The sequence below is a fragment of the Pteropus vampyrus genome, unplaced genomic scaffold, assembly GCF_000151845.1.
Source record: "Pteropus vampyrus isolate Shadow unplaced genomic scaffold, Pvam_2.0 Scaffold12, whole genome shotgun sequence".
NCBI lineage: Eukaryota > Metazoa > Chordata > Mammalia > Chiroptera > Pteropodidae > Pteropus > Pteropus vampyrus.
The window spans coordinates 12,230,471-12,256,847 of NW_011888793.1; the positions used below are offsets into that span (position 1 = coordinate 12,230,471).

Consider the following 26,377-nt stretch of genomic DNA (forward strand, 5'->3'; position numbering starts at 1 on the left):
GTCTGAAAACAGCTGTTTTCCCACCCAGTCCTTCAAAGAGCAAATTATCAATAGAACTATTTTGACAAAAAGATGACTTGTTTAAAATACAAAAGAAACCATTATATCCAATAAGCAACCAAATTAGTACCAAAAGTTACATCTTAAAGACAGATTTTAATTAAGATGACACTCATTATGAAAATTCTTAAAGTAAAAGCTAGAGGGTTACATGGTGTCATTGTTTCTCTCATCATAGTGCCTAATACTATACATTACCGTTTTCAAAGGCATAGATCATGTTAGGTGTTAAGGGGTTTACCACTACATGCTAATCCTTTTTTAAAAATCTCATTTATTGTTTTATCATAGACACAAAGCTATTTAACCTGTACAGCAGCTACCTTGTTAGGCCATCAGCTGTGATTTTTGAAATTTTTGTAGCCATGGAGACATTTCTTCAAACAAGTACTAGCAATCCACTTTATAAGAAGAGTGACTGCTCTGGTTGGGGGGATCAGAAGGAGAGTCAGATCCGAGTATGAACCCCGTTCCCCTTACTTCTTTGAGAAGGAAAGAATAAACATAAGCCTTGGGTACAAAACTGGCATTGCTTTATTTCTTTATTTCTTATTTTATTTCTCAAAAATAAAAACGTGTGAAGTTTAAAGTTTCCAGGCAAAACCACAGTTTGGAATTTTAAAAAATAAGCAAAAACCTCTATGGGTATGTAACAAGATCTGAGCATAAATTTTAACAGAACTAGCTAAAAATTGTTAGTTTAACCTCTCTCATTCTTGCCTCAGACTGTCTACCTCTAGGTTCTTTGTTCCTGGCAGCCTTTCCTAGGGCCCTGGAGTGAAGGAAGGCATAGTTTTCATCTACTTATGTACTTTTGTCCCTCTTCAACCAACATTTTAAAACTAAGATTGTACTGACATGAAACTGTTTCTGTCTTCAATTTTAAATTTTAAATAGACTGATTTTCTACAGGGTGGGAGAAAAAAAAAAATCTAAGTCTATAGTTATTAATGTGATTGCGGTTTTTGCTACAGATGAACATATATTGCCATCTACTGTTCAGAAAATAAAAATGGTTAAGCCAAAAGTTTTCAGCCTTATTAAGCTTTTGACAGATCATAAATTCAAAATGGAAAAGAATGGCTTTATGAAAGTAATCAATTTCTCCTCATTTATTCAGATCAGCTATTTAGTATTCATAAAATAGTTTGAAAACAAAACAGAAAATATAACAAACTAGAAAACTTTCTTCCCTAAAATCAGAAAAATTGCTGTGCGTAATTATTCTGACTTTTGATGAAAGGTTAAAAGCAAATCATTGTTTTATATTTTATGGGCCCACCATTTTACATACTACAATGAAGAAGAAATATAAGCATGTTATCCCTTTTTAATTATTACTTTCATTTCAAAATTTAACAAGATATAGATTAATTTATTTTTTTTGTTTTCTCATAAAGTCACTAGAAGTGCATAAGACAAAGTCAGTTTTTAACTTTAGATTTGGTTATAAATAAATTTTCTTTAGAAAAAATAGGGTAGATACCACTTAGCTTTCTTTAGGCTTCTAATAATACCTATTTAAGCTCAAATTTAGCAAAAGCTCCTTTAGGGAAGAAAGCTACCATACCAAAAGCAGTGCATCTGGGTCAGAGAATCCAGCCACATATAAACCCTCCTACTAGTAAGGGGAGGTAGAGTTCTGTGCCTCCATATCCATCAATGTGAGAAATGACCTGTCTTTATTCTGGTGGCTGGTGTTGAGCTGGAGGAAATGATTTGGTGGTCAAAATTCAGTTGTTTTCACACATAAAAAAGCATTTTCCCTTTTAAAGGATATTTATTTAACTCTGTCGACAGCCAAACACCACATCATGTCTTGTGTCAGCTATCTCACAGTCGATAGACAGACGTAGATGTGAAGTGGAACATATGGACAGTGCAGAGCAAAACCCCCAACATGAATATCTATGAAGAGAAAGAAAAGACCTTTAATCTCGCAGGTCATCAGTCTAAGTACGAAAGCTGATTATACAGTATACACTCTGTACATTGTGTACATATGTGTATGTGTATGTGTATGTGTAGAGAAGAAAGTGTTTTCAAAAACTGGTAACTGATTTTTCTATATCAACAATTCTGGTTCCAACCATTATGGCTTATTTTGCTGGCTTCGTTATGGTGCTTTCATCATAACTAACACTGGTATAGCATTTACTGTTTATAAGGCACCCTTACACATGTCACAATTTATTTGCTCATTTAGCAAATGTATACTGAACGCCAGCCATGTGCAAGGCTCTCACAAGCATCAGAAATACAAAGCTAAAAAAGAAAATAACCCAGCTTTCAAAGAACTTGGTCTAGGTGGGGTGAGAAAGAAGCAGCCTCACAGCTGGGTTTACAAAACAGTGTGAGAAGTTCCCTGACAGAGTAATGAAGAGGTGCTATGTAAAAAGGAAAGAGAGCAGATCTGTTTCTGCCTGGGTGATGTGGCAGGGATCAGGAAGTTGTAGGTGATAGAAAATTGAATAACATGTGAACCAGCAGAGGGGACACCTTCTGAGAACCACAGGTTATTGCTGGATGTGACATGCTCAGCCGGTCTCAGTAGGTGAGCCTGGTGAGGAAGTGTCATGCAGAGGAGTTCCAGGCAGTTATGTCCAGTGTTGTATAGATAGGAGGATAGAAAACAAAGGTTATAGGAGAACAGCTTATAAGCATAGAAGTAGTGGAGTGTCTACAATCCCCAGAACTTTCATTATCCCACAGCTTAGGCCCTGCGTAGGTGGTCCACATGCCCTGTGGCTAATGTCTAAGGAGCAGGGAACATCTGTGCCATGGATGCTCCCTGGTCAGAGAAGTGGCTTTGATAGAAAGGGAGGGCCTCTGAAGCCAAAGGGTTGGTTATCAGCTTGTTCTTCTGGGGTGCTAACTCTGCCTTGCTAAGTCAGCTATCTACTAAGAACTACCGAAAATGGGAAGGGGATGAACCTCCAGGACTTGCAGATTTATTGCTCCTACAGGGAGAGGAGAATAGGAACTAAAGGCTCTTGTTGGCCATACTGAGTTGATTTGAAGCCTCTGGCAGCATGGAGCCACCAATTGTTCTTGAGCAAGGAAGTAATAGGATCTGATTTGTATTTTAAAGAAGTCAACAGCATTGTAAAGATAAGTGAGGGATAGGAGACCAGCCAAGGAGCTATTGCAGATCAGATGAGAGGGTCTGACACAGGGAAGAAGCAGAGAGCATGAGAGGAAAGCCGACTAGGGAGATGCTCACTCAGGAATGGAATGAATAGGACTGCAAGACTGGTTAGATTTGTGAGAGTGGGCGGGGAGAAAGAAGAGTCTAATATTATCTCGTCTCTGGCTGAGTGACGAGCTGGATTGGGAAAGGAACTATGAACGGAGATGAGAGGCAATAAGGCTATTTTTAAAAACTTTTATTTCGAAATAAATATAGATTCACGAGAAGTTGCAAATATAGTACAAATCAGTCCGATATCTCCTTCACTCAGTTTTCCTTAATGGGACCACCTTACATGGCTATAGCACAACATCAAAACTGGGAAAATGACATTGGTACAATGTTCTTTGTCATTTTATTAAATGTGATTTGTACAGCCACCAATGTAATCCAGACATGAAACTATTTCACAAAGTTCTTCTCCGTGCTACCCCTTTACAGATACATCCACCCTCTCCTTCCTTCCACCATTGGGGTGTCGAAGTAAGAAACGTCCAAACCAGTAGAGAATTTTTATAAGAGTTTATTTGAGCCAAACTGACAACAGATGCCAGGGAACAAGATCTCATTGCTCTGGAGAATAATAGTTTTGCAGTTGGTTTTATGCATTTGGAATTAAGAGAGAACATAAGGACGATTACATGAAGGTGTGAGAAAGCAAGGCGGGATTGAATTATAGGATAGTTAAGATTATTTGCTCTCTTGAGGATGGTTAGAAGAAGGGGTAATCATTTCAAAGGTGTGTGAACCTAGATGCATAGAAACCATGAATAGAGCTTGGTTAAGACAAATTAAATCTTTTACTAAAAGTTATATACCTAGAGCATGACCACCTACCATGACCTGCCCAGTTTGGAATTTTTGATCAGATCACCCCGTAAAGTTACTTTTCATAGAACCCCTTTTTCATCTGCACTGGCAAACACTAATCTGTTCTTCACTTTCATAATTTTTTCATTTACAGAATATTATGTAAATGGAATTATATAGTATATGACCTTGTGAGATTGGCTTGTTTGACTCAGCATAATACAGGAGATGCATCCAAGTTGTTACATGTATCAATAGTCTGTTCCTTTTTATTGCTGAGTAATATTCCATGATATGGGTATACCACAGTTAGTTTAACCATTCACCCACAAGGACATTTTGGTTGTTTCCAGGTTTTGACTATTAAAAATAAAGCTACTTACGTACACACTTACGTACAGGTTTTTATATAAACATAAGTTTTCATTTCTCTGGACTAAAAGTCAAGGAGTATGATTGCTGGGCCATATAGTAAGTATATGTTTCTTTTTTCAAGAACTTAAATAAGGCTTATCTTTCAAGTTAAGTATGATTTTATTCCTGTTTTGAAAGTAAGAAATGAGAAGCATGGTGATTAGCAACCCAGGCTTCAGAGACAAATAGACGAGATTGAATCTGGCACTGTCATCATCAACTGAGACTTGGTAAATTAATTAACCCTGCTACACTTCTATGTCATTTTCTTCTCATATGTAAATTTCTGTAATCTTTCAATGACATCAGAATAGCACCAATATGATAATTTCCTGCTTTCCTTGAATACAGGACAGGTAAGATTCCTAGGTATGAAATGTATAATTATGCTTGTTATTGAGTAAGGAAAAGATAAGCTGGGCTGAAGAGAATTGAGAATGTAGAAGATAGGGCAGTTTATATTTAGATGAAGATGGGCAGAGAGTATATTGGAGACTGAAATGGGAGAGGAGAATAGGGAGTTGACTACGGTTTATAACTGGGCAGCTGAATGAGAATCTAGAATAAGCCAGTCCCAAACCTCACAGAGAAAAAAAAAAAATGAGATGTGTGACTTGATAAAAGACTCTTAGTCTAGCAAGGTTCTGGTTGCTGATGGTTTTCTAAGCTACAGGTGTTGTGAGGAATTCAAGGGTAGAAGCCAAGGGAAAGAGAAAACATTTGTATTATCAATTCAACAAATATTATGACTCATGCTCCATATGTGGTTTCAAGCTCAAAAATACGGGTATATCATGTTGAGCGAGGGACACAGTCCTTTAAGAGAGGCCAGCTCTAGGCAGAAGTCTAGACAAGCAGGAAAGGTCAAACAGAAGCAGAGGTTTAGCCTGCATGGCCAACAGAGGCAATAAAAGGCAGAAATATACACAGGCCCAGGCAACTAGAGTCAACTATCAGGAGTTTAGCAGAATAGATGAAGCGAGTGGGTGAATTTCTGCTTCTAGAACATATATTATTGTTTTTTTCTGTTTTCTGTTGTGTGCTGCTTCTGTGAAACCTTGTGCCTTTGAGCATCAGTTCTAGCCAGGAAGAAATCAAAGACCTGCCTTAAAAGCCTATCTTTGATGAGAAGAAAGGATTGAGATTACTTCATGTAAGATTAGCAGAGGTGAATGTATTAGGGTACTTTTAGTTGCAAATAAAAATTAAACCCACTGGAAGGAAGCTCAAACAGAAAAGAAATTTATAAGCTCATATAACAAAGTCGAAGGGCAAGGGATTCCAGAGTAGGTCAAAGTAGCAGCACAACTATGTCATCAAGGACTCTACCTGTTCCATATTTCCTTCTGCCATCAGCCTCACACTTACCTCTTGTGGCCACAAAATGTAGGTGGATGAGAACAATGTATTAATCGCAGAATAAATCCAAGACATTTCTTTTAGAGGTTTAGAATCAGAAAATTTAAAAACTAATCCTGATTAATTCCAGGCTTTGGTTAGTTGAATTCCAACTGATTGAAATTCTTTAGATCATTCTAAAAAGTATACTTTACGCCTTGCCCAAGATTCTTCTGTAACATCAGGATCAGGCCACTTTTCATGGGTTTAGATGAATGTCCTTTATTCCCATTCTCAGGACACAAAGAGGTGACTCAAAATATGGAAGTTGTATACTTAAATCTACATAGCAATGTACTATCTCATGGTTTGCCTAATCTAATCTTTACAAATCCTCATGAGTTAGAAAGAGCAGATATTAATAACCTTATTTTGAGATGAGGAAACATGCTCAAGATTATGTGACTTGTTCAAGGTCACTGAGAAACTATATGGCAAAATCGAGATTTAAGCCCAGATATTCTCTCAATTCAGGACTCTTTCTACTTTTAAGAACAATAAGTCTGACTTCTCTGGGCTAGTCCAGATTTCACATGTAAAGTCAGTCTCTCATTGCTACATTCATAATTGTTGAAACATAAGAGTTGGTTTTTAAATTAAGAATACACATCACTAAAATCGAAACTATGAGAGGGCTCCCGAAGGAGGAATCAGGTTAGACACTCAAGCTAATACTCTAAATTTCAGTGCATTGAAAAGATGGTTATGTTAGGTAGCTAGTCAAACATGAATGACAGGGGAACAAAGGATTAGAGGCCCAGCTCTGTAATCATAGAAATTTCCCTTAAAGACCTTAGGGACCTCCCAGAAACACCTCCTTTTTTGAGTTATAAATTGCCCCAAATCCTAGAGCACAAAGATCATTAAACTGCTACAAATGCATGCGCAGAAAGTACTACCCATAACTTCAGCCTCATTATACCATCATTATAATATCATGACTATGCCTGGAAGTTCATGAATCTAATTATAACAGACTGAGTTCTGGGTATGCACATGCACACTAGGCAAAGTTTATTGCCTAGAGTCAAGCAGGTGTCAGTCAAAATAACCTCACTTGCCAATCGCCTAGGAATGCCTTTGGAACCACCCATCACAGCCCAAATATAAAGCACACATTCCCACTTCTGGGTCCCTTTATTGCCCTTCTGGGCTCTGCTCCCCTTTTTACCTTTCTGGGTTCTCTCTCTCTTTAGTGGCCTTTTGTGGCCTTTTTGCCCTTTTGTAGCCATTTTGGCCCCTTCGTTACAGCTCTGGGACCAGGTGTCTCCTTGGAGCATACTTTGTCTTTCTTCATGTTCCTCCTTGGGGCATTCTTTGTCTTTCTAAAACATATTTTTAATAAAACTATTAAATCTCAATGACCTGTGATTCTTCACTGCATCATTTGAGTAAGAACCGAGGAAAAATGCTAACTACACTTCTGTGCCGTTGTTATCCCTCTCTCTTCCTCTACCACTGGGCTGACCCCGAACTCCTTTCGGCCCCAACAGTGACAGCTATCTCTCATCCCCTCCATTCTACCCACTAAAGAGTGGAAAGGAGAAAAGCTGAATAAGTAACATGAGGCATGGTTAAGCTGGAAGTAGAGGCAGCATTACTTAAGGGAGAGGATCACAGACCTTCCTCATCCTCACTTTTATCCCTTTCAAATAATAGTAGCTACAACACAGTGTTTTTATACTAATAAAATAAGATAATCGTGTTTAAAACAAAGGGTTATTTGAGTCTTAGAATAATGAAGGAATCCTTGCACATGACCTAGGCTCTAACTTGGTGGGGTAAGGGGGTACTGAAAGTTCCAATGCCTTAACTGCCAGGTTGATTCCCCTAGCAGCCAGCCTCGATATCCTTAGGTGCTTTCCAAGTTACCTTATTAACATAAAGCCAGGTGTGGCTGAAAGGGGTTTGTTCTTTTATCACTTAGGAAATGCCAAGGGTTTTAGGAGCTCTGTGCCAGAAATGGGGAGGTACCCCAAATACATATTTCTTGTTATAAATAACAATATCACACCTCCCCAATCCAACAAAACTACTCTTACCAATACACAGGATGACCATATTAACATATTATAAAACCAAGATTTTTGCGAATGAAAGGGAACATTATTAATAATTACACTGGGACGATAGGTACAAAAAAGGACTGTCCTATATATAAACTAGGACTTAACAGCAACTCTAAAAATATTACCACTTGGATGTTTCACATCCACTGAGTCATTGATTTTCCTACAAAACCTGTTCTTCCTCATATTATTAAATCCTATCTATATTCATCCAATTTGCTCAAGCCAGAAACCTGGGGATCATGCCCAACTCCCCCTTCCCCTCTCTCACAGCCATTTTATAAAATCTCTACCATAGAACTATTTACAAAGTATAATCCAAATATATATACTTCTCTCCTCCATTTACTACCTAAATTCTTCTCTCCTACCCATTATACTCTAGCACAATGCCCAATTCATTTCCTTCACACTCTGTCATTGGATGAAAAGGGGGTGCTATAATAAATCAACTAACTGAGCAGGTCATGGTGGGTGGTCACGCCCAGGCATATAACTTTTTAGGTTTATCTTTGCCTTAAGCAAGCTCTGTCCATTGTTTCTGTGCATCTAGATTAACACACCTTTGAAATGCCTATCCCTCCTTCTAACCACCATCAGGAGAGCAAATAATCTTAATTATTCTGTAATCCAATCCTTACCTTGCTTTCTCCCACCTTCCCGTATTCTTCCTTATGTTCCTTCTTTAATTTCAAATACATAAAACAAACTGAAAAACTGTTATTCTCCAGAGCAATGAGATATTCCTCCCAGGCATCTGTTGTCAGTTTGGCTCAAATAAGTTCATAAGAATTCTCTACAGATTTAGATGTTTCTTACTTTGACAGTAATTATGCATTTCCTAGTTGACTTGTCACTGTCTGTCTTCTCTGGTGTACTGCCAGGGACCCTGGGTAGTACACCCTGGGTTTGGTCACCCAGTACCTGACATTCTTAGCACCTAGCATAATGCCAACACATAGCAGGTACACATAAGTGTTCCCTGGATGAATAAATCAATAGAAAAAATAAGCAAACATCCTACAGAATACTTTTGGGAAATACTGATATAATAGAATAATATAGCTAGGTCTTTGTGGCCCTATTAAAAAATTAGCATCTGAATCTTAGAGATAAAGACCAAGGTCAGAGTTAGTTCTGGGAAAAGGCAAGAACGAAGATAGTCGTGGAGAAAAGTATTCTCTCTATTCCTCTTTTTAGCTCTCTACATAACTCTGTTTTAATTCTATATCTTGCACAAATAGAAAAAATAACATTAATGAACAGTTAAAAACAATCTTTCTGGTTAAGGAATGAAGGGAACCAAAGTTTTGCCACCCTGAAGCTGCCTTTTGGAATATAGATTTTAAGCTGTTTATAAAGAAACAAAACACTCTGAAAGAATCTTTGACCCTCTTTCTTCCTGCCTAAGAGATTCAAAGGAAAAGGTCTACTCCAGGAATGGACCTTTAGGATGGCATCTTAGCCTAATTTGAATTAAATATAATAAATAAAAAGGCTTCTGGCAGGGGCCTGTTAGCTAGATACCACCCGTGTCCCATTGTTTCTGCATTGCCTAGCAAGAATGTGTTCTGTGCTTCCTAAACTATCTATAAATCACCCATCTCACCTCGGAAATCTAAGACCCCATTACCCACCTTTCTCTCCTTTGTCCAAAATGTCATATATACCCAACATTGCCTCACTGTCTTTGGGAATTTTCATGCATATGTGAATTCCCCGTGCATATATATTACAATTTGACTTTCTCCTGTGAATCTGGCTGTTAATTTGATTATTAGCTCAGCTAGAAGAATTTAGAATGTGGGAGGAAAAGCATTAATTTTTTACAGCTCCCACAGGTATATCCTTCTTTCTGATGGAGAAGGGGAACCTGTTGATATGGAAGTTAACCATTCAGAAGCATTATCATCAGCAATGCTTTTTTTGCTAGTCAGTTCGTTTCAATAAATACCAAAGGAAGACTTATTCTAAAACAGGAATAATATGTTGGACAGTCATCCAACATCCAAAAATATTAACTATTTTTAAACATTTACTTTAAGACAAAAATTAAACTAAACAGATATTCTCACTTCAGTTATAACAATCATTCCTATGAATCTCTCCATAATAAACAACCAAATAAGATGAAAGCTAGTGCTGGGAAAAAGAAGGAATGGGATTGGAAGATGGAGAAGGGCAGGAGAACTGGGAGTTTTCATTATTGAAAAGCGAAGAGAACCAAGATTTTGCCCCCCTGAAGCTACTTTTTGAGATATTGACTTTAAGCTTTTTATTAAGAAATAAGCCTCAGAAAGAAACTTTGGCCCTCTCTCCTTTTCTTGCCCAAGAGATTAATGCAGAGAAATCTGCTTCAGGAAGGAACTCTTAGAATGCTGCCTTGGCCTAATTTGAATTAAGTATGGTAAATAAGAGGACATCAGGCAGGCACCTGTTAGCTAGATACCCACTGTGGCCCGTTGTTTCTGAGTTGCCCAGCAAGAATTTGCCTGCCATGTATCTTCCACTCTTCCTCAAGTACCTATAAATCATCCATTCTCACTTCTGAAATCTAATACATCTTCCCCCACTTTCTCCTTTGTCCAAAAATATCTTACACACCCAAAGTTGCCTCACCTTCTTTGGAATTTTCATGCTTATGTGAATTCCCCATGCACGTGTATTAAAACTTTGATTTTCTCCTGTTAATCTGTCTTTGTTAATTTGATTATTAGCCCATCTAGAAGAATTTAGAAGGTGAAAGGAAAAGTATTAATTTTTTTCAGCCTCCACAAAAGCTACATACTGACATAAACACACACAGAAGAAAAGAGTCTTTCACCTCTAAGGGTAAACATTCGATTGTACTGTGTGGTTCCAACTTCTAGCCTTTGGGCTTATATCCCTGAATAGCATAGCACTGTTGTCAAGATTGGTTATGCCCAGAATTATAGCCCTTGTGTCTCTGCTATTTGATATTATAAATAACCACACACTCCATCCATGGTATTTGGTAGTTACAAAACTCCTCTAGGAGAAAATTTACTTGCAAATATAGTATCTAAAAGTTGCAAGTGGTTAACTTCCACTTTCTTTAGAAATGGCAATGCCACCTATCATTGTATCCAGAGCCCGGGAGTACAACATGGGAAAAGAGAAGATTCCAGGAGTCTCTGAGGCAGGCCTCCTGTGTTGTACAGAACATTTCCTTCTAGGACAGAAGCCACCTTGACCCTTCTTCCAGGACAGCATCAAAATACATTACTTGGCAAGATAGCAATCATAGTGCAGTCATGCCAATCCTCCTGTATCAGTTAAGCTACTTTTGAGTGGAAGCAACAAAAACCCAACTCCAATTGGCTTAAACAATCAAGGTAATTTATCAGCATATGTATTTGAAAAGTCCAGAAGTAGAGAAAGCTTTTAAGTATAGTCCATTAAGATCTCTACCACTTTTTCTCCGTGTTTTCTGGATTCTGCCTTTCTTAATGTGTTGACTCTGTCCTCAGACTGGCTTCCCCTTTAGTTGCTAAAAGCAGCAACATTAGTTTCTTGCTGCGCCATCCCTATCCAAGGAGAGAGACCCTTACTTCACTCAATCATTAACCTGAAGCGCTAGACTTGTTCCAGTTGGATAACCCAGAACTGATCATGATGGCAAAGGAGATGAGATTAGAACCATTCTAAATATAGGCAAGCGTCAATCTATCCCACCTACAGTGCACTGCCGCAACTGAATGCAGGAGGCAGGTGTGATGTACTGGAGGCCCCATTATGACCATATCCAGCCTCTGCATTAATTTTCTTGATTCCTGTAACTTAGAACCACAAACAAACTGAGAAATAGACTCAACATAGTGTTTTTTACCCATTCTTTCTCTCTCCCTTTCCCCTTTCTCTGCTTCCTCTCGCGCTCTCGTTCTCCCTGCCATTTTTACCTCCTGCTTTGCTAAAACTGATTGGCAGTGAAAACAAGGTAAAGACGATCAGGAAAGATAAGACAGGGAACATACAACATGCCTTTCATTTTAGAAGGAGTCTGGAAAAGACTTAGTGATTCAATCTGCACAGTTACCCAAGGTCTGCTGCTGTAGCCAGATCAAGTGTTCTAGATAAGTAGATGTACAAGGTGATCAAGAAAAATCTTATTTGAAGAAATTTTAGAAGAAAAAGAAAAATAGGTTGATTACCCAGCAGTACTATACAAGTCTGGACAATTTCTTCAAACCAACTGCAGTTGGCCCTCCATATCCATGACTTTCACATCTTTGGCTTCAACTAACTGCTAATTGAAAATATTCACACACAAAAACCTAGAAAGTTCCAAAAAACAAAATTTAAATTTGCCACGTGCCCCTGAATCCAGTTATATATAACTGATATATAAGCATACCCTGCTGTAGTTATATGCAAATATAGGTTATATGTAAATACTATACCATTTTATACAAGAGACTTGAGCTTCTGAGGAGTTTAGAACCCCCGAACTCTTAGTAACAAAGTAAAGAAATAAAAATATGGCAAATATTGTGCATAATAATTATTCACAATAGCTGGGGGGAAAAATTGAAAACAATTTAACTATCCATCAGTAGGTAAAGTGTTATGTAGATTATGGTACATCCATTCAATGAAACTTTAGGCAGCAATATTAAATAATAGTTCTGACAGCTCCGTAATATCACAAAATAATGTTTATGATTTACTTCTAAGTGAAAAAAATGAATTTAAAAAATAATTATGTAAAATGTACATACAGATATAATTATGTAAAATATATGTGTAAAAAGAGGCTGGAAAGAAATATATCAAATGATACTTGAATTTTACTGAAATGGGATTGTTTTCTCCTCTCAACTTAGTTTGTAATACTGTTACATTAATTTTATAACTGAAAAAATTGGAACCCATTATTATTTGGAAGTTTGTCTCTGTGCTGATAAGACAACAATTACAATTCGGTGGTCTGTCCTCTGTCCCAACGGCACTCATCATTCATTCAACAGATAATTATTGAGCACCTATTATATACTGGGCACCAGGGATATATCAGTGAGGTAAATGACTAGGTCCCTACCCCTACCCTTACAGACCAGTGAAGACAGACAATAAGCAAATAATTTATTACAAATCAGGAAAACATGGTATAAAGGTAACCAACACAATATTGTAATAGAAGGTGAAATCTACTTTAAAAGGGAATCAGAGAAAATTTTGAGGAGGTGGTATTTAAGTCGAGATGTGGATAAGATGGTGCCAAAAACTGCAGGTGCCAGGGCAGAACAATTCAGGCAAAAGACCTAAGGTAAGAGTTCAGTAAGACTCTTTCTGGAGACAGAAAGGAGGCCATGTGTCTGAAGCACAGATGCAAGAGAAGAAGGGTTAAAATGAGGTTGGAGAGGTAAGCAGAGACCAGATCGTGCAAAACCTTGATAAAAATTTTGTATTTTAGTCTAAGTGCACTGTGAAACCATTGAAGAGTTATATGCAGAAGAAACATTATTCAGTTTGCATTTTAATAAGATCACTCAGGCTACATTATGAAGAATGATTTGATAGTGAGTAGAGGACAAGATAAGAAGCAGAGAGACCAGTCAAAAGGTCTTTGCAGAAGACAGAGAACTGAGATAGGGTGGTGGCAATGGAGATGAGTTAGTCTGAAAGGCTTCAGGGTATGTTTTCAAGATAGACCTGAAGATATGGTGGGGTGAGTGGAGAGTGAATAAAGGATGATGCCCAGATTACTGGTTTGAGCAATTGGGTTTATGGTAGTGGCAATTAACAGAGATGGAAAAAGTGAGGAAGAAATTGATGCGAGGGATTAAATTAAGAATTTAGTTAAATTTAAATAACACTGAACTGCAATATATCATCTGCTTATATAATCCTCTCCAGGAAGACCTTTAAGGCTGAAGAATATGTTTTCCACCTTTGAAGTCTCAATATTCTGAACAATGCAACGTGTTACAGACTAGGCATTTAGTGAATGTTTGTTAAATGAGTGTCACAGCTTTCAGTGTAATAAGATTCTAGTTATTGTGAAAAGCCTGATTTTAGACAGTTTTTCTTACTAAGGCAGACAAGGAACAATTCATTAGCCGTTAATTAAGCTTTAACTTAAAAATATGAGATTCTTATTTTTAATTCTTTTAGTTTACTGTAGTTAAAGTAAAATGGAAGTTAAAATCTTTAATGTGTGTGTTTAAATTCTTGGGCCTGCTTCTGTCCTTCCTCAAGTGATTTTACCTCCCAGTGTTTCAGTTTCTCCATTTGCAAAAGGGAGATAATGGTAGTTGCCTTATCTCACAAGGATGTCATGAAAATAAGTCAGATAAATTGCTTTGCCCTCCTTGGAGAGGGGCTCTAGAAAGTCAGCATTATTAGATATGATGATGAATACCCACAACTTCAAAGATACTTTTTAATTGCCCCCCAAGTCTTTGAACATGTTAAGCCTATAAATAGCACTGTGTTAGGTGTTTATACATTTCTGGTGAGCTTTCACAAAGCATTAAATGGTCTTTGAACAAATGTATTTCTCATTCTTTGGTAATTACTCTTCCTTGTTTGTATACTTGAAAGATGATTATCATCTGGCATATGAGGTCAAGTTGAACTCCTTGGTGCCATTACAGTTCAGTTGCAGCTTTAATTGAGTTTTTCTTCCAAAGTTGAAAATAAGTCACTTGGTTCACTTTAGTAAGCTACTTCCATTCTAAAAAAAAAGGATTGCGAGTGAAGCTAACTATTTTCTGCAAATGATATGGACAAAATATGGGCCACATACTAAACCTGACAAGCACAGGGGAGACTAGTATGATGGGCTCTACAAACTCAGAGACTGAAATTAACCACACAGGATAGTCTGAACCTAAAGATTCCTAACTAAAAGTAGGTCATGGTGGGGAGTCACATCCTGGGCCTGTAGCTTTCTTGACTAAGGTCGATCTTTACCTCATGTAAGCCTGTCTATTGTCTTTTTGCATCTAAGATAACATATCCATGGAATATTAGAGCAATTCCTTTTTTCCAGACCCCTCTGCACCAGAGTACAAGAATACAGAACCCCTCATGGTTATCTTGTCCCCCACATACCATCTTTATGTGCTGTAAATGTTAATTATTAACTCTCCTGTACCCACCAATGTAAAAAAAAGTATGTGTCCTTCCATTTTACTTTTTATCCAATCCCAGAGATTTCCTGCTTTGCTTTCTCTCGCCCCCTTAATCTACCACCAATAAATTTCATGTAACCCTCATGTCTCCTCCTTTAATTCTAATGTATAAAATAAGCTGCAAAACTGTCATGCTGTGGAATATTTTCTTAATCCGTTGAGATTTTGCTTCCCAACAATTGTCGTCATTTTGGTTCAAATAAACCCAGTAAAGTTCTCTACAGATTTGTATATTTCTTACATCAACAATATGTATAAATGTGTTTCATTTTAGCTATAATATTCTCATTCAAGAATTGATATAAAAAGTCAATATTTTAATTTCTTCATTGATGATTTTCTTCTAAAATTGCTTTTAATAGCTATAATTATGCATTTTAACATTTCTAATATAGACCACCCTGACACACACATAAATATTACCAAAGCAAAAACCTACAGCCCTCAAGACAAAATACAAAATAATAAACATCTAGAATAACATGTCTCAGTACGGATGTCCACCAAGTTCATAATTAATGTTATAGAAAAAACTTATAAACCATTAGCATTTCCATCCTTATCCATGCACCCCTCACCTATAGACTCAACACAAATCAAAACTTCCTGCTAGAGTAGTCACAATACTCCCATCAGAGTAATGTAAAAGCATTCCTTACAGAGTAAGAGAATAAGACCTACCTCTTCTCTCTTTAATAACACCCTTCCAGGTAAGTCTTAGTATATCCAATTGACGGATGTGAAATCTGAAGTTGGGTGACTTAACACGAGTCCCCAGGTAAGTCAGAACACAGGCTAAGAGTGCTTTCTCACAAGGATACCCTCATTCCCATTTCTCTCTATTTTCTTTTTCTCTCAAGGAAGAAATGAGAATTGAGGCAACACAAATAAAGATACTGCACACTTTGATGACTTTCTAGGAGGGGAGATCTAAAGTAGGATAGAGGAAGGATATGGGGGAAGTGGCCTCAGTTCTCCCAAGTAATGGTGGAAGACTCCTCACAGGCCTATCAGGATCTGACAGAATGGGCACTGAAAGACAGGCTTAACCCTCATGCAGAACCACTGGAATAAATTTCCTAGGCTCTATATGAGGGGAAGGAGTAGCACTACTATTTCAGAATATCATTAAAATTTAATTTTGAAATTTGTGTCTTTAGTGGTATTTCTAGGGGCCTATATGCCAACAGAATAGCCTCTTCTCAAATACAATTATCTTGGGTAGCCCTTGAACTGGCAGGATGACCTAAACTCCTACGCTGCTAAGTAAGGCATTCCTGACTTCTGGTATCATTGAATTTGCTTAGGCCAAAGGTCATAAATTAGTAGCCTATAATGGGACAGATTTTATCTCAAAAATGTTTGGCCCATTGCAACGACTTCTGACACCAACAACCCAAGTTAGATCAAACTTCACAGGTTGAGGGCACAGTCCTCCACAAGATTGCCCTCACTTCAGACACTGGCCACAATAAGTTCAGGAGTCCCCAGGCCATCCTTGCTTCTGACCAGCTGGCTACAAATTCAGAGGTTCTCACTACCTGCTCAGGTTTGATAATTTACTATGATTCATAGAACTCAGGAGTAATACTGATGATTAGTTTTATTATCACAAAAGGATTCACATCAGAGCCAGCCAGAGGGAAAGATGCATAGGGTGAGCTCTGGGAAGGTCCCATATGTGAAGCTTCCATTGTTCTCTCCTGTGTCAGGGATACCTTATCCAACCAACACACTGATATGTGACAATACAGATTATTGTCAACCAGCTCATCCAAGCTTCAATGAATCCAGAGTTTTTATTGGGGCTTCATTACATTGACATGATCGATTGAATCATTCATTGAATCACGTAACTGTCTTTGGCCTCCCTCCCCTCCCAGTGGGTCAGGTGATAATTTCATGTTTGGTCTTTCTGGTGTGACCAGCCTCATCATGAGTCATCTCATAAACTATTAGGTGTAGTTTGAGGGGCCCACCATGAATAAGAAAGATACCCCTATCACTTGGGAAATTCCAAGGGTATCAAAGCTGCTTCTCAGGACTCAGGAACAAAGGCCAGCCAAATTCTTTATTTTACACTCATGCAATATTTAAATTTTATTCAAATTAGCTACCAACATTTAAAAATCAGCATTCACATAAAAATCTAAATGTTTTTGTCCTCCCCTGAAGCATTGGCCATTTTAGACCTCTATTCCCACAAGGCTGCTTCCCCCTTTAAAGGGACACTCATTCTCCCCACCACCTCCATAGTCTCTATTTCCTTATTCTTGGCACGATTCACCCCTTTGTTTCCCTCATGTCCACTGCAGACATTTAAATTTGCAAACCCGGTCTAATCCTTGGGTATTTTTTGTTGTTTTTAATTCTATCACACATAATGACCTTAAAAGAATAAATGGGAGAAAAAATGACAATTACCTTTTGTCATTGTCATTCTCATCTTAGTTTAAACTACTCTTCCTCTACACTGTCTGAATGGGTGCATGTGTGCACATATGTATGCCCACGTCATCTATTTGTCTCTTAAGTTTTGAGCCAGGCTAAAGCAAATTTTTTGACTGCAGAACCAGGACAAGCTGAATTAAAACTCCCTTCATCTTCAGAGTCAAGAACTACAGCCAACTCAGCACTTTAGAAAAGAAGTCTCTCACTCTAAAGACAAAACAAAACCTACATTTCTCAATATTTTTAATGCTATAGCCTCCTTCCTGAGCATAAAATTCTCACATCTTCCTTTATTTGAAATTCACCATAAATAATGCAAAATAAGTAAATGGGACAAATATTGTTATTTTCAAACTTCATATACTCCTTCTCCCATTATAGTTCCTTGCAAATCACTTGTTTAAATAATATGAAAGGTATGAAAGAAGCCCCAGGTACTTCAGGGACCATGGGGACACTTATAGACTCTCAGGTACAGGTGCCACATAGATCTTGAAGTACAGTAGATCTTCAGAATCCATGGATTTCATATTTGTGAATTCACCTACTAAAATTTATTTGTAACCTCAAAATCAATACCTGCAATGTTTTCATAGTCATTTATGGACATGTGCAGAGCAGTGAAAATTTTGAGTCACCTGATACGAAGGTTCTCAGCTAAGGTCAAACAAGGTAACACTCTACCTTCTTGTTCAAAAAGAACACTGTAAATAAGTGGCCTTTTTGTCATCTATTTAATGACCTTTTTTTGTGTATATACTTTTGTGTTTTTTGTTGATGATTTTGCTGTTTAAAATGACCTCCGAGCATAGTGCTGAAGTGATGTCTGGTGCAAGAAGGCTGTGATATGCATTATAGAGAAAATACTGTTAGATAAGCTTTGTACAGGCATGAGTCATAGTGCTGTTGGACAAGAGTTCGATGCTAATGAATCAATAATATATATTAAGTAAGGTGTCTTTAGACAGGAACACAAATAAAACAAGATTATGCATTGATCAGCTGATGAAAATTTTGTGACCAGAGGCTCACAGGAACCTAATTCTATATTTCCCCTAGGAGAAATGGTTCAGTATTCACTAATTCAGTGTTTATCGTGACTTTATAGAACATAACTACCACAAATAACAAGGATCAACTGTCCTCGTAAAATAGTGAAACACTAATTGGCCTTTCCAGCACAAGAGCACCTCAAAGAAGGAGGAAGAAGGGATGGGTGGGGGATTGAAACTCGGCTCACAGGCAAGTAACCATTAAGAATGTTATTTCATTTTAAACCAGAAAATAATAGTGTTGTTAGTCATCTTTCAAACCAAAACAGCATTAAGGTGCCAAACAGTAAACAGAACAATGGACTTGAAGTTAGGAGGCCTTGTTGCTGGTCCCAACTCTGCTAATTAACATAGCCAAGTCATTTAACCCAAGTATCAGTGTCATCTATTAGAGGGATTTAAATCTCGTGGCAATAAGTCACACTTGCCATAATTCTTTATTTGCAAAAGGTTTTTGTGTAAATTCTCATTGAGTGACCTTGATGAGTCCTTACTCCAAAATTATATAATGGGAATAATTTTGCCAAAACCTCAAATTGTTTATAACACTAAGAATTTTCCTGTCGTGTTTATAAGACAGTGGGAAAATTTCAAATATAAGAACTAGACAACAGCTGTGGGCTTATTTTTAAATAACATTTATTTAGTCACTATTTTCTTTTTCAAAATGGGTAAGAGAAAAGTATTCCAAGTAGATGGCCATCCTTTGCCTTCGGCCTGACCACAAACTCTGTAAATGTGAAGAAGCAAAAGAACCACTAGATGGAGCAGGAACAAAAGACATCTATTTGTAGTTCAGAGAACAATGGTAGTCTTCAAAAGAACTCAAAAGATCACCTTCTGAGTAAAAAAAAAAAAAAAAAAAAAAAAAAAAAAGGGAAGCTTAGTGAAGCTAGCGGAATTACATGAAGAACTTTAAAATCAGAACTAGAACTTCAGTTAGTTACTCTGTGTTCTTTCCACGAAGCCATGCTGACTGGGGAAAATTCGTTTACCTTAGTGAGAACATTACCAGCAATATTCAGGCTGGGTATTAGCCCAGTAATTTGCCTTTATAATGCAAGCCCCTCTTTAACTGCCCCCAGAATAACTGCCTTAAGGACGTGAAGGTACTGATTTGGGATTAATCTATACATAGGCCTAGAGTTACGTTTGGGAGAAGAGCAGACAGAACGGCCTGTGGGTTGTATTGAGTGGGCCATCAGCTCAATTTCTTTTCTGAAAAGAAACCAGACCCAATTCTTTGGGGGATGGGGTTTGGGTATGTATTTCCTTGCAAACTTGTCACACTCACACACACACACACGTATTTCCTTGCAAACTTGTCTCACACACACACACACACACACACACACACACACACACACACACACTCCACCACTGCTCTTCCACATCCGATTGAGACTGGTCAAGATCTACTTGGGGAGAGGCAAAAACCTCAACAGAATCTCCAGGGCAGGAACTACACTCATAGTGATAAAGGGCAACAAAACCAGAGAAGATTCGGACAAAAGCCACACACAGGACCCGCTGGCTGGCTACTCGGCCCTCGGCCCACTGCCCATTCATTTGGGCAGGTGCCTTCACGTGTCCTTCGGCCATGTGCACGCACCCGGCTCCAATATGCAGCTTTGGAGGTCCACAGGCCAATCACTGACGTTGAAGGGAGACAGACGCAGAAAACTGGAACCTCCCTTCCAGTGGTAATGCAGATTGCGCCTTCCACTCCCCACCTCCCCGCAGCTCCACAGCAAGCTGTGTATGTCCGAGCCCAGTCCCGGATGCAAGTCCCACAGCTCAGGGAAGTGCACCGCGCGCGGGAACCCGCTCCGTTTCTCTCCCTGTGGCCACAGCCTCGCCCTTGGCCCCCAAGGAACCCGCGGCTGACAGAGCCCAACTCTTCGCGGCGGCATTGGGCACCTCCGGAGAAGTCCCGGGCCGACCGCGGCCTCTAGGCGGGGTGCGGGGGCCGGGCGGGCGAATTCCACAGGTTCCTGGGAAGGGTGACTTGACCAGTCGCTGACATTTTTTGTTTGTTCTAGATCGGACGGTGGACGGCGGTAGGCCGAGGCTTTTCCGCGCGCTGAAAGCCAGCGAGAAAAACAGCGAGCGGGGAGCAAAAGCACGGCGCCTACGCCATTCTCAAATAGGGTTAGAAAGAAACAGGCCGTCACTCAACCCAGACCCATCCTCCGCAACCCAGCGCGCACCAGCCGCATCTCCTTATAAAGGAGCGGGCGCTGCCCGCGCGGATTGGCCGAGTCTTGCTTTACCCGACTCTCGCGAGATCTGACCTTTTTTTTTAAGTTCTATTTCCGGCAATGAGGTCAGTCGCCACCCTTACCCCACATTCCTTTAGAAGGAGCTTTGGGTCTTTTCTTCTGGAGTACTTTAAAGGTGAAAACCGATTTGTGCTCCAGAATCCCGTTTTCCATTTGCTATAGCGCAGGCGCGGTGCTCTTGACTACATTTGAAAAAATGGAGTTCACAGAAAAACTTTTAAGGCCGGGGACGCGGAACAGTGATTAGCAACTCTGATAGTCGTTATTTGTTAGAGAACTTTAGGAAAATAGGTTTTCCAGGCAGAACTGACTTAAAATAAAAAAAGGAACAACTTACCATAAATAGCTTTCTTTTTTAAAATAATGGCTGGTATAATGATATTTTACATATAACTGGCTGATCTTAATTGTTGAATTCATGTTCATTTGGGCGAACTCCATGGAGTTGCTACTGGCGCCTCAATCTAAGAGAAAAGTGAATTATTGGGGTTGGGGGGCCGGGGGGGGGTGTTCAGATGATTGTAAGGGCAGGGAAAATATAAATGGAATTTTCACATTTTATTCCCTATCCCTACAATCACCTGAGAAGGATCATCTATGACCTCATGTTAGAGGCTGGAGTCTGTACAGAATATTCCAGGCTGTTTGTTGGGTTATCTACCTGAGACCACGGTTAAGGATTGTGTGCCCACCTAATCTAGCAAACTACTTTGGGATCACTTTAAACTTAAATCTGTTAACCTGTTTAAATCTCAGTTGGTAAAATGGGAATAATACTTGTCCATCTTTCTAGGATGTTGAAGTTTAAATTAGATAAATATATGGTTGGCCCTGTGTTCTTTTAAGAAAAAAACACTTTCTTTAGAACAAGGGTCTCAAGATCTGGGTGGTTTCTTGTTTTTGGAAGGGCGTTCTTATTAAATGATATTCTTGCAATATGTTAAAATGTAACATACTGTTTTGCAAAGGCAGCTGTAAACAGGATGAGCTTGACAAGAACTCAACCATCCAACCTCAGAAAGATACATGTAATTAACCAAATGATGTATATATAAGCAATGGCTAAGCCTCCCTTTAAGGTGACAGAGCCTTTACTTGCTGCAAGTAAATAAAACTACCTTAGGACAACGTCCACCTCTTGAATGGAACACTCCAAAAGGTGAACCCCTTGAGTTCTGTAACACTTTAAGAATTATAAAATGATCAGTCTCTCTACAGTGCTTGTGAATCCATTTAGTGCAGCATCAGTTGTTCAAACTGCCCTCAGTTTCTATACCTTATCTAATCTAGGCTTGCTTACAATCACTAAAATGGGACACACATGCCAAGGAATGAAATGAACTTCTTCACAAACACTTGACTCGGGCCAAATGGAGTTACTTACTGCTACCTGTACATGCCCATCCTTTTTACACCTTGGAACCTTTGCCCTAACATTCCTTCTGCCAGGAATGTACTTCTGGTGAATTCACTATATCTAAATACCTACTAGAAGTGCACATGGCATCAGGGAAGGGAACAGAGATGGAAAGGGAAAGTCCTCAATCACTGTCTTCTAAGGACATATCTAATGAGGAAGAAAGACAAGCAAACTAAACGATCAGGCTGTATAAATTAAATGGTCAATAGAAGTATAAGTAATATGTGCTGGAGGACACAATTTAGATTCCATGGAAGAAGTAGCAGCTGAGCTGGATGCATAAATTCTCAAATTCTATAAGCAAAAGAGTGCCTTTAGGGACATCTCATTTGAACCTCACAATGACTGTGAAACAGGGATTAGCAACCCCACTTCATGGTTGAAGAACTCGATCTTGAAGATGTTTAAACAATTTGCTTAAGTCATGCAGCTGGTAGGTGGCAGGGCTTGGCCCTAAACCCACATATGCTGTCCCTAAATTCAGAGAGAAGGGCATTCCATTATGTTTAAATTCCAGCTATCCCTCAAGTCCAGCCCCAAAGTCAAATCTACCAGATAGTCTAACTTGAGCCCTCAAGGTATTTTCCCTTCTGTGAACCCCCAGAGGATTTTATACCTCTCTTAGGATGCTAAATCACTTTCTACCTTGTTATTGTAATTAAGGTATGAATTTCACTTCTTATACTAGACTGCTGGCTTCCTTGGGACAGGATCTTTCTCCTGATTTAGCACTCATCACAGTCGTTTACATAGAACAGATACTAAATACTTTGTTATGTCAACACTGCCATCATTCTTTTGGCTACAAAGGTCATTTCAGGCCTTTCTCCTTCATACCCGTCTAAGTAGGCACAAAGACTTGTCAGTTTTTCATAATTTCTTCTTTTTAATTCCTGTTGCCTATAATCTTGAGTATAAGACTTGACTACTTTATATCTAAACTAGTAACTTTGTCACTGAACACCAAATTTTCAGGGCCTTCCTAGTGCAGTTTATCCTCCAAAATACCACCATATTCATTCATCTTAATTTTCTTATAGCTCCTGCTTTTAAATCTTTAATTGTTCCTCTTTGTCAATAGGACATTTAACACAAACACTTCCATTCCCTGGCCTTAATTGACCTCCCTACTTATTGCTCTTAGTCTACTCCACATGAGCTCTTCGTTTTAAGAAAACCATTCTATTGAACATGCATTGAATACACTTAGTTCATTTTCATCTCTAACCCCTTGTTCATTTCTATTACGCTTTTCTGGATATCTGCCCTTTTCCTGCTCCCCCTACCCATCCTAATGGCACCCCATCCATAATGGCATACCTCTGCTATGAAATGTTTCCTCATAGTAACTTTCTTTCCTTAAATTTCATCAAACTTAAATATGTATCACTCATTTGGCACATTTTATGTTGCACCACAAATTGCTCTCTCTCCAAGGAAAATGTAAGATCTGCAAAGTCAATAATGTTTCCTCTAGCATTTAATTTGGTCCTACTCAATAAACATCTGTCTGACTGATCACCATTATTTTACCCCATTATAGAAATGCAACGGGACATGGACATTACAATAATTGTCCAATAATTGAAACATTTTGTTCTCCCAGAAACATAATATCCAAAGTTTTCTGTCCCACATACTCAAAACATTTTTTTTCTAACCATTTTATCTGTATTCAGAAGCATCTTTGGTGTACTATGTTGGGTCCAACTTCTTTAAATTCTGCAGCAGTGATCCACATGTCCTGGAAGGCAGACAGGGATGCAAGAATAGACCCTCCCATCCACACCGATATTTTCCTTTCTGGGGGAGCTATCACTTGCACAGAGGTATTGGCAGGCACCACCTTTGCTATATCTTTAACTAGCCGCTTTTCTAAACCAGGGAACAAGGTTGATCCCCCAGCAAGGACAATATTGGAGAAAAAGGAATTCCTCAGATCCGTATCACATTTCATTATGCTGCTGAAGCACATCTTATCAATGCCAGGAGTCTCAAGGTTCATGAGAGATGGACTGAAGAGGGCCTCTGGACATTGAAAGAGCTGGTTATGGAGCTTGATTATCTTCCCATCGGGTAGTTGGTAAACTTTCTCTATACTAGCAGGTTTCTTGGCCCTTTCCTCTTCATAGTTCATTGCCACATAACAAGAAGTTTCCTTAATATCGACGACAATTTTTCTGTCTTCAGCACTAAGCAGCATGATGCCATGGTCTTTCAAAAGCCTCATGAGGTAGTTGGTGAGGTCAAGGCCTGCCAGATTTAACTGCTGAACACCATGAGGCAGACAGTAACCTTCAAAGATGGGCACACACTGGGTAACCCCGGCGCCTGAATTCATCACAAAGCCAGTTGTGAAGCCAGCAGCAAAGAGAGCCAGCACACCCTGGATGGACATATAGAAGGCAGGAACGCCCAGCTGCTCAAAAAACACTTCGGTGATCTGTTGTCGGTTCGCCAGTGGGTTCAGTGCTGGCTCTGTAATCAAGACTGGGCCATCACAAGGCTTTAGCTTCAGATTATGGTCATAGATATGTTTCCACGTGATCTCCGTGTCCCCCCAGGAAGTAACAAGACCACGCTCCACTGGGTAGCTGTAGGAAAAGCAATAATATAAATGACAGCTTTAATTTTTACAGTTTCGACCCTTCAAACCAGCTTAATCCTCACATTTATTACCAGTATCCTTTAATGGGAAGTGACTGCCAAAGCCTCTCAAATAAGGTAACTGCCACCAAAAGTTAGCACAGCTCCTTTCCTTTGCAATTTTTGTTACTTTTCACCCCCACTCCTTACACTCCCCACTTCTTTATTTTTATTTTATTCACCTACAGCACCTGGTCTTCCTAGGTGGTCTCCCATCCAAGTACTAACCAGGCCCAACCCTGCTTAGCTTCCGAGATCCAGCGTGTTCAGACCCCCCACTTCTTTAGAAGACCCTTTATGACTTAAAAAAATTGGGAGGGGGGAAATCTTCAATAATAGTATAGTTTTAATATCAATTAATTGAAGAAAATTACCCGTGACAAAGGTACCATAAATTAAGTAACATAGTAATCTTTAAACGTGTATTTTCTGAACGATAACTCTGTATATTTGAATACATTTATAGAGATACAGAGAGCAAGTAATATTTACTCAGATGTTTGGCACCCTCGGAGATTGTGGCCCTGCATTTGCAATAACGCAACTACGCCAGCTGGCTGGGACTTTCTTGGCTTCCTTACCCTTTCTCTCACCCTTGCGCCCCTCATTTGGGCTCTCCCACCTTCCCCTCCACTCGAGTCCTTCCTGTCACAAGTAGGAAGTACCTGATGGACAGCGAGCTTCTTCGGGGCTGTGCTTCGTCGCCCACACACAGCTCCAGCGCGCCTTCCGCGGCGTAGCTCTTGCCTTTGGCCCGGCCGATAATGTGGGGGTAGACAAACTGAGGCTCCCGGGACCCAGCCAGGCCCGCCTTGATCACTCCCGAGCCGTTGTCGATCACCACTGGTAGCTGGTGGTAGCTCATGCCACCCCTGCCTCCGGTCGCCCGGCCGCTCCCGCAGCCGCGAGCCGCGCCAGTAGGGCAGAAAGTGCGCGGCGCAGCCCCTGGCGGTCTTACAAGGCTCCAGTGATGCGCGGGGACTGACGGCTGGAACGCCGCGTCACAAAGGCCCGCGTGTGGCCCCTTGGCCTAAGGCCGGCTGCTGAGGACCGGGGGAGGGACAATGCGGGACCCATAGACTCTCGAGAGGCACAGTGCGCTCTAAAGTCCCGCCATTGAGTCTCACCCGGCCTGGATCACCTCCCGCCCCCTCCCCTGGAATCTCGGAATACCATTATCAGGAAAACCCGACTTGACTCCCCAAAGATACGAACTTGTCCCAAGTGGCTTTCTCTAATACTTAGATGAGCTATAAAAACAAATTTATTTCCCAAAGCCATTGCTTGAATTCTGATGAATAGGTGTATGTCCAGGGGCCTGCAGAAAGCTCCCGACAATGCCCTTCCAACTGGGAAAAGGTGGAGAGATTTGACAGAGGAAAGTTGTCTCAGGAAGGGAGACACGGTCAGTGCTTTTGAAACCCTCGT

General features: G+C 39.5%; 1 protein-coding gene across 1 annotated transcript; it reads right to left on the minus strand.

Annotated features, from left to right (window-relative positions):
* Positions 1–20,359: 20,359 nt before the first annotated feature.
* Positions 20,360–26,067, minus strand: ACTRT3 (actin related protein T3). The gene is made up of 2 exons (XM_011380099.2): positions 25,615–26,067; positions 20,360–24,897 (listed from the first exon to the last, which is right to left on the minus strand). Exons 1-2 carry the CDS (start codon positions 25,812–25,814, stop codon positions 23,979–23,981), a joined length of 1,119 nt encoding a protein of 372 aa, XP_011378401.1. The 5' UTR covers positions 25,815–26,067; the 3' UTR covers positions 20,360–23,978.
* Between the last annotated feature and the right edge of the window lie 310 nt (positions 26,068–26,377).

Bases quoted from the DNA above. Each gene is read 5' to 3' on its own strand.
- ACTRT3 (XM_011380099.2), bottom strand. From the start codon at position 25,814: ATGAGCTACCACCAGCTACCAGTGGTGATCGACAACGGCTCGGGAGTG. The intron at 24,898-25,614 runs GTACTTCCTACT...CTTTTCCTACAG, and splicing joins AGAAGCTCGCTGTCCATCAG to CTACCCAGTGGAGCGTGGTC.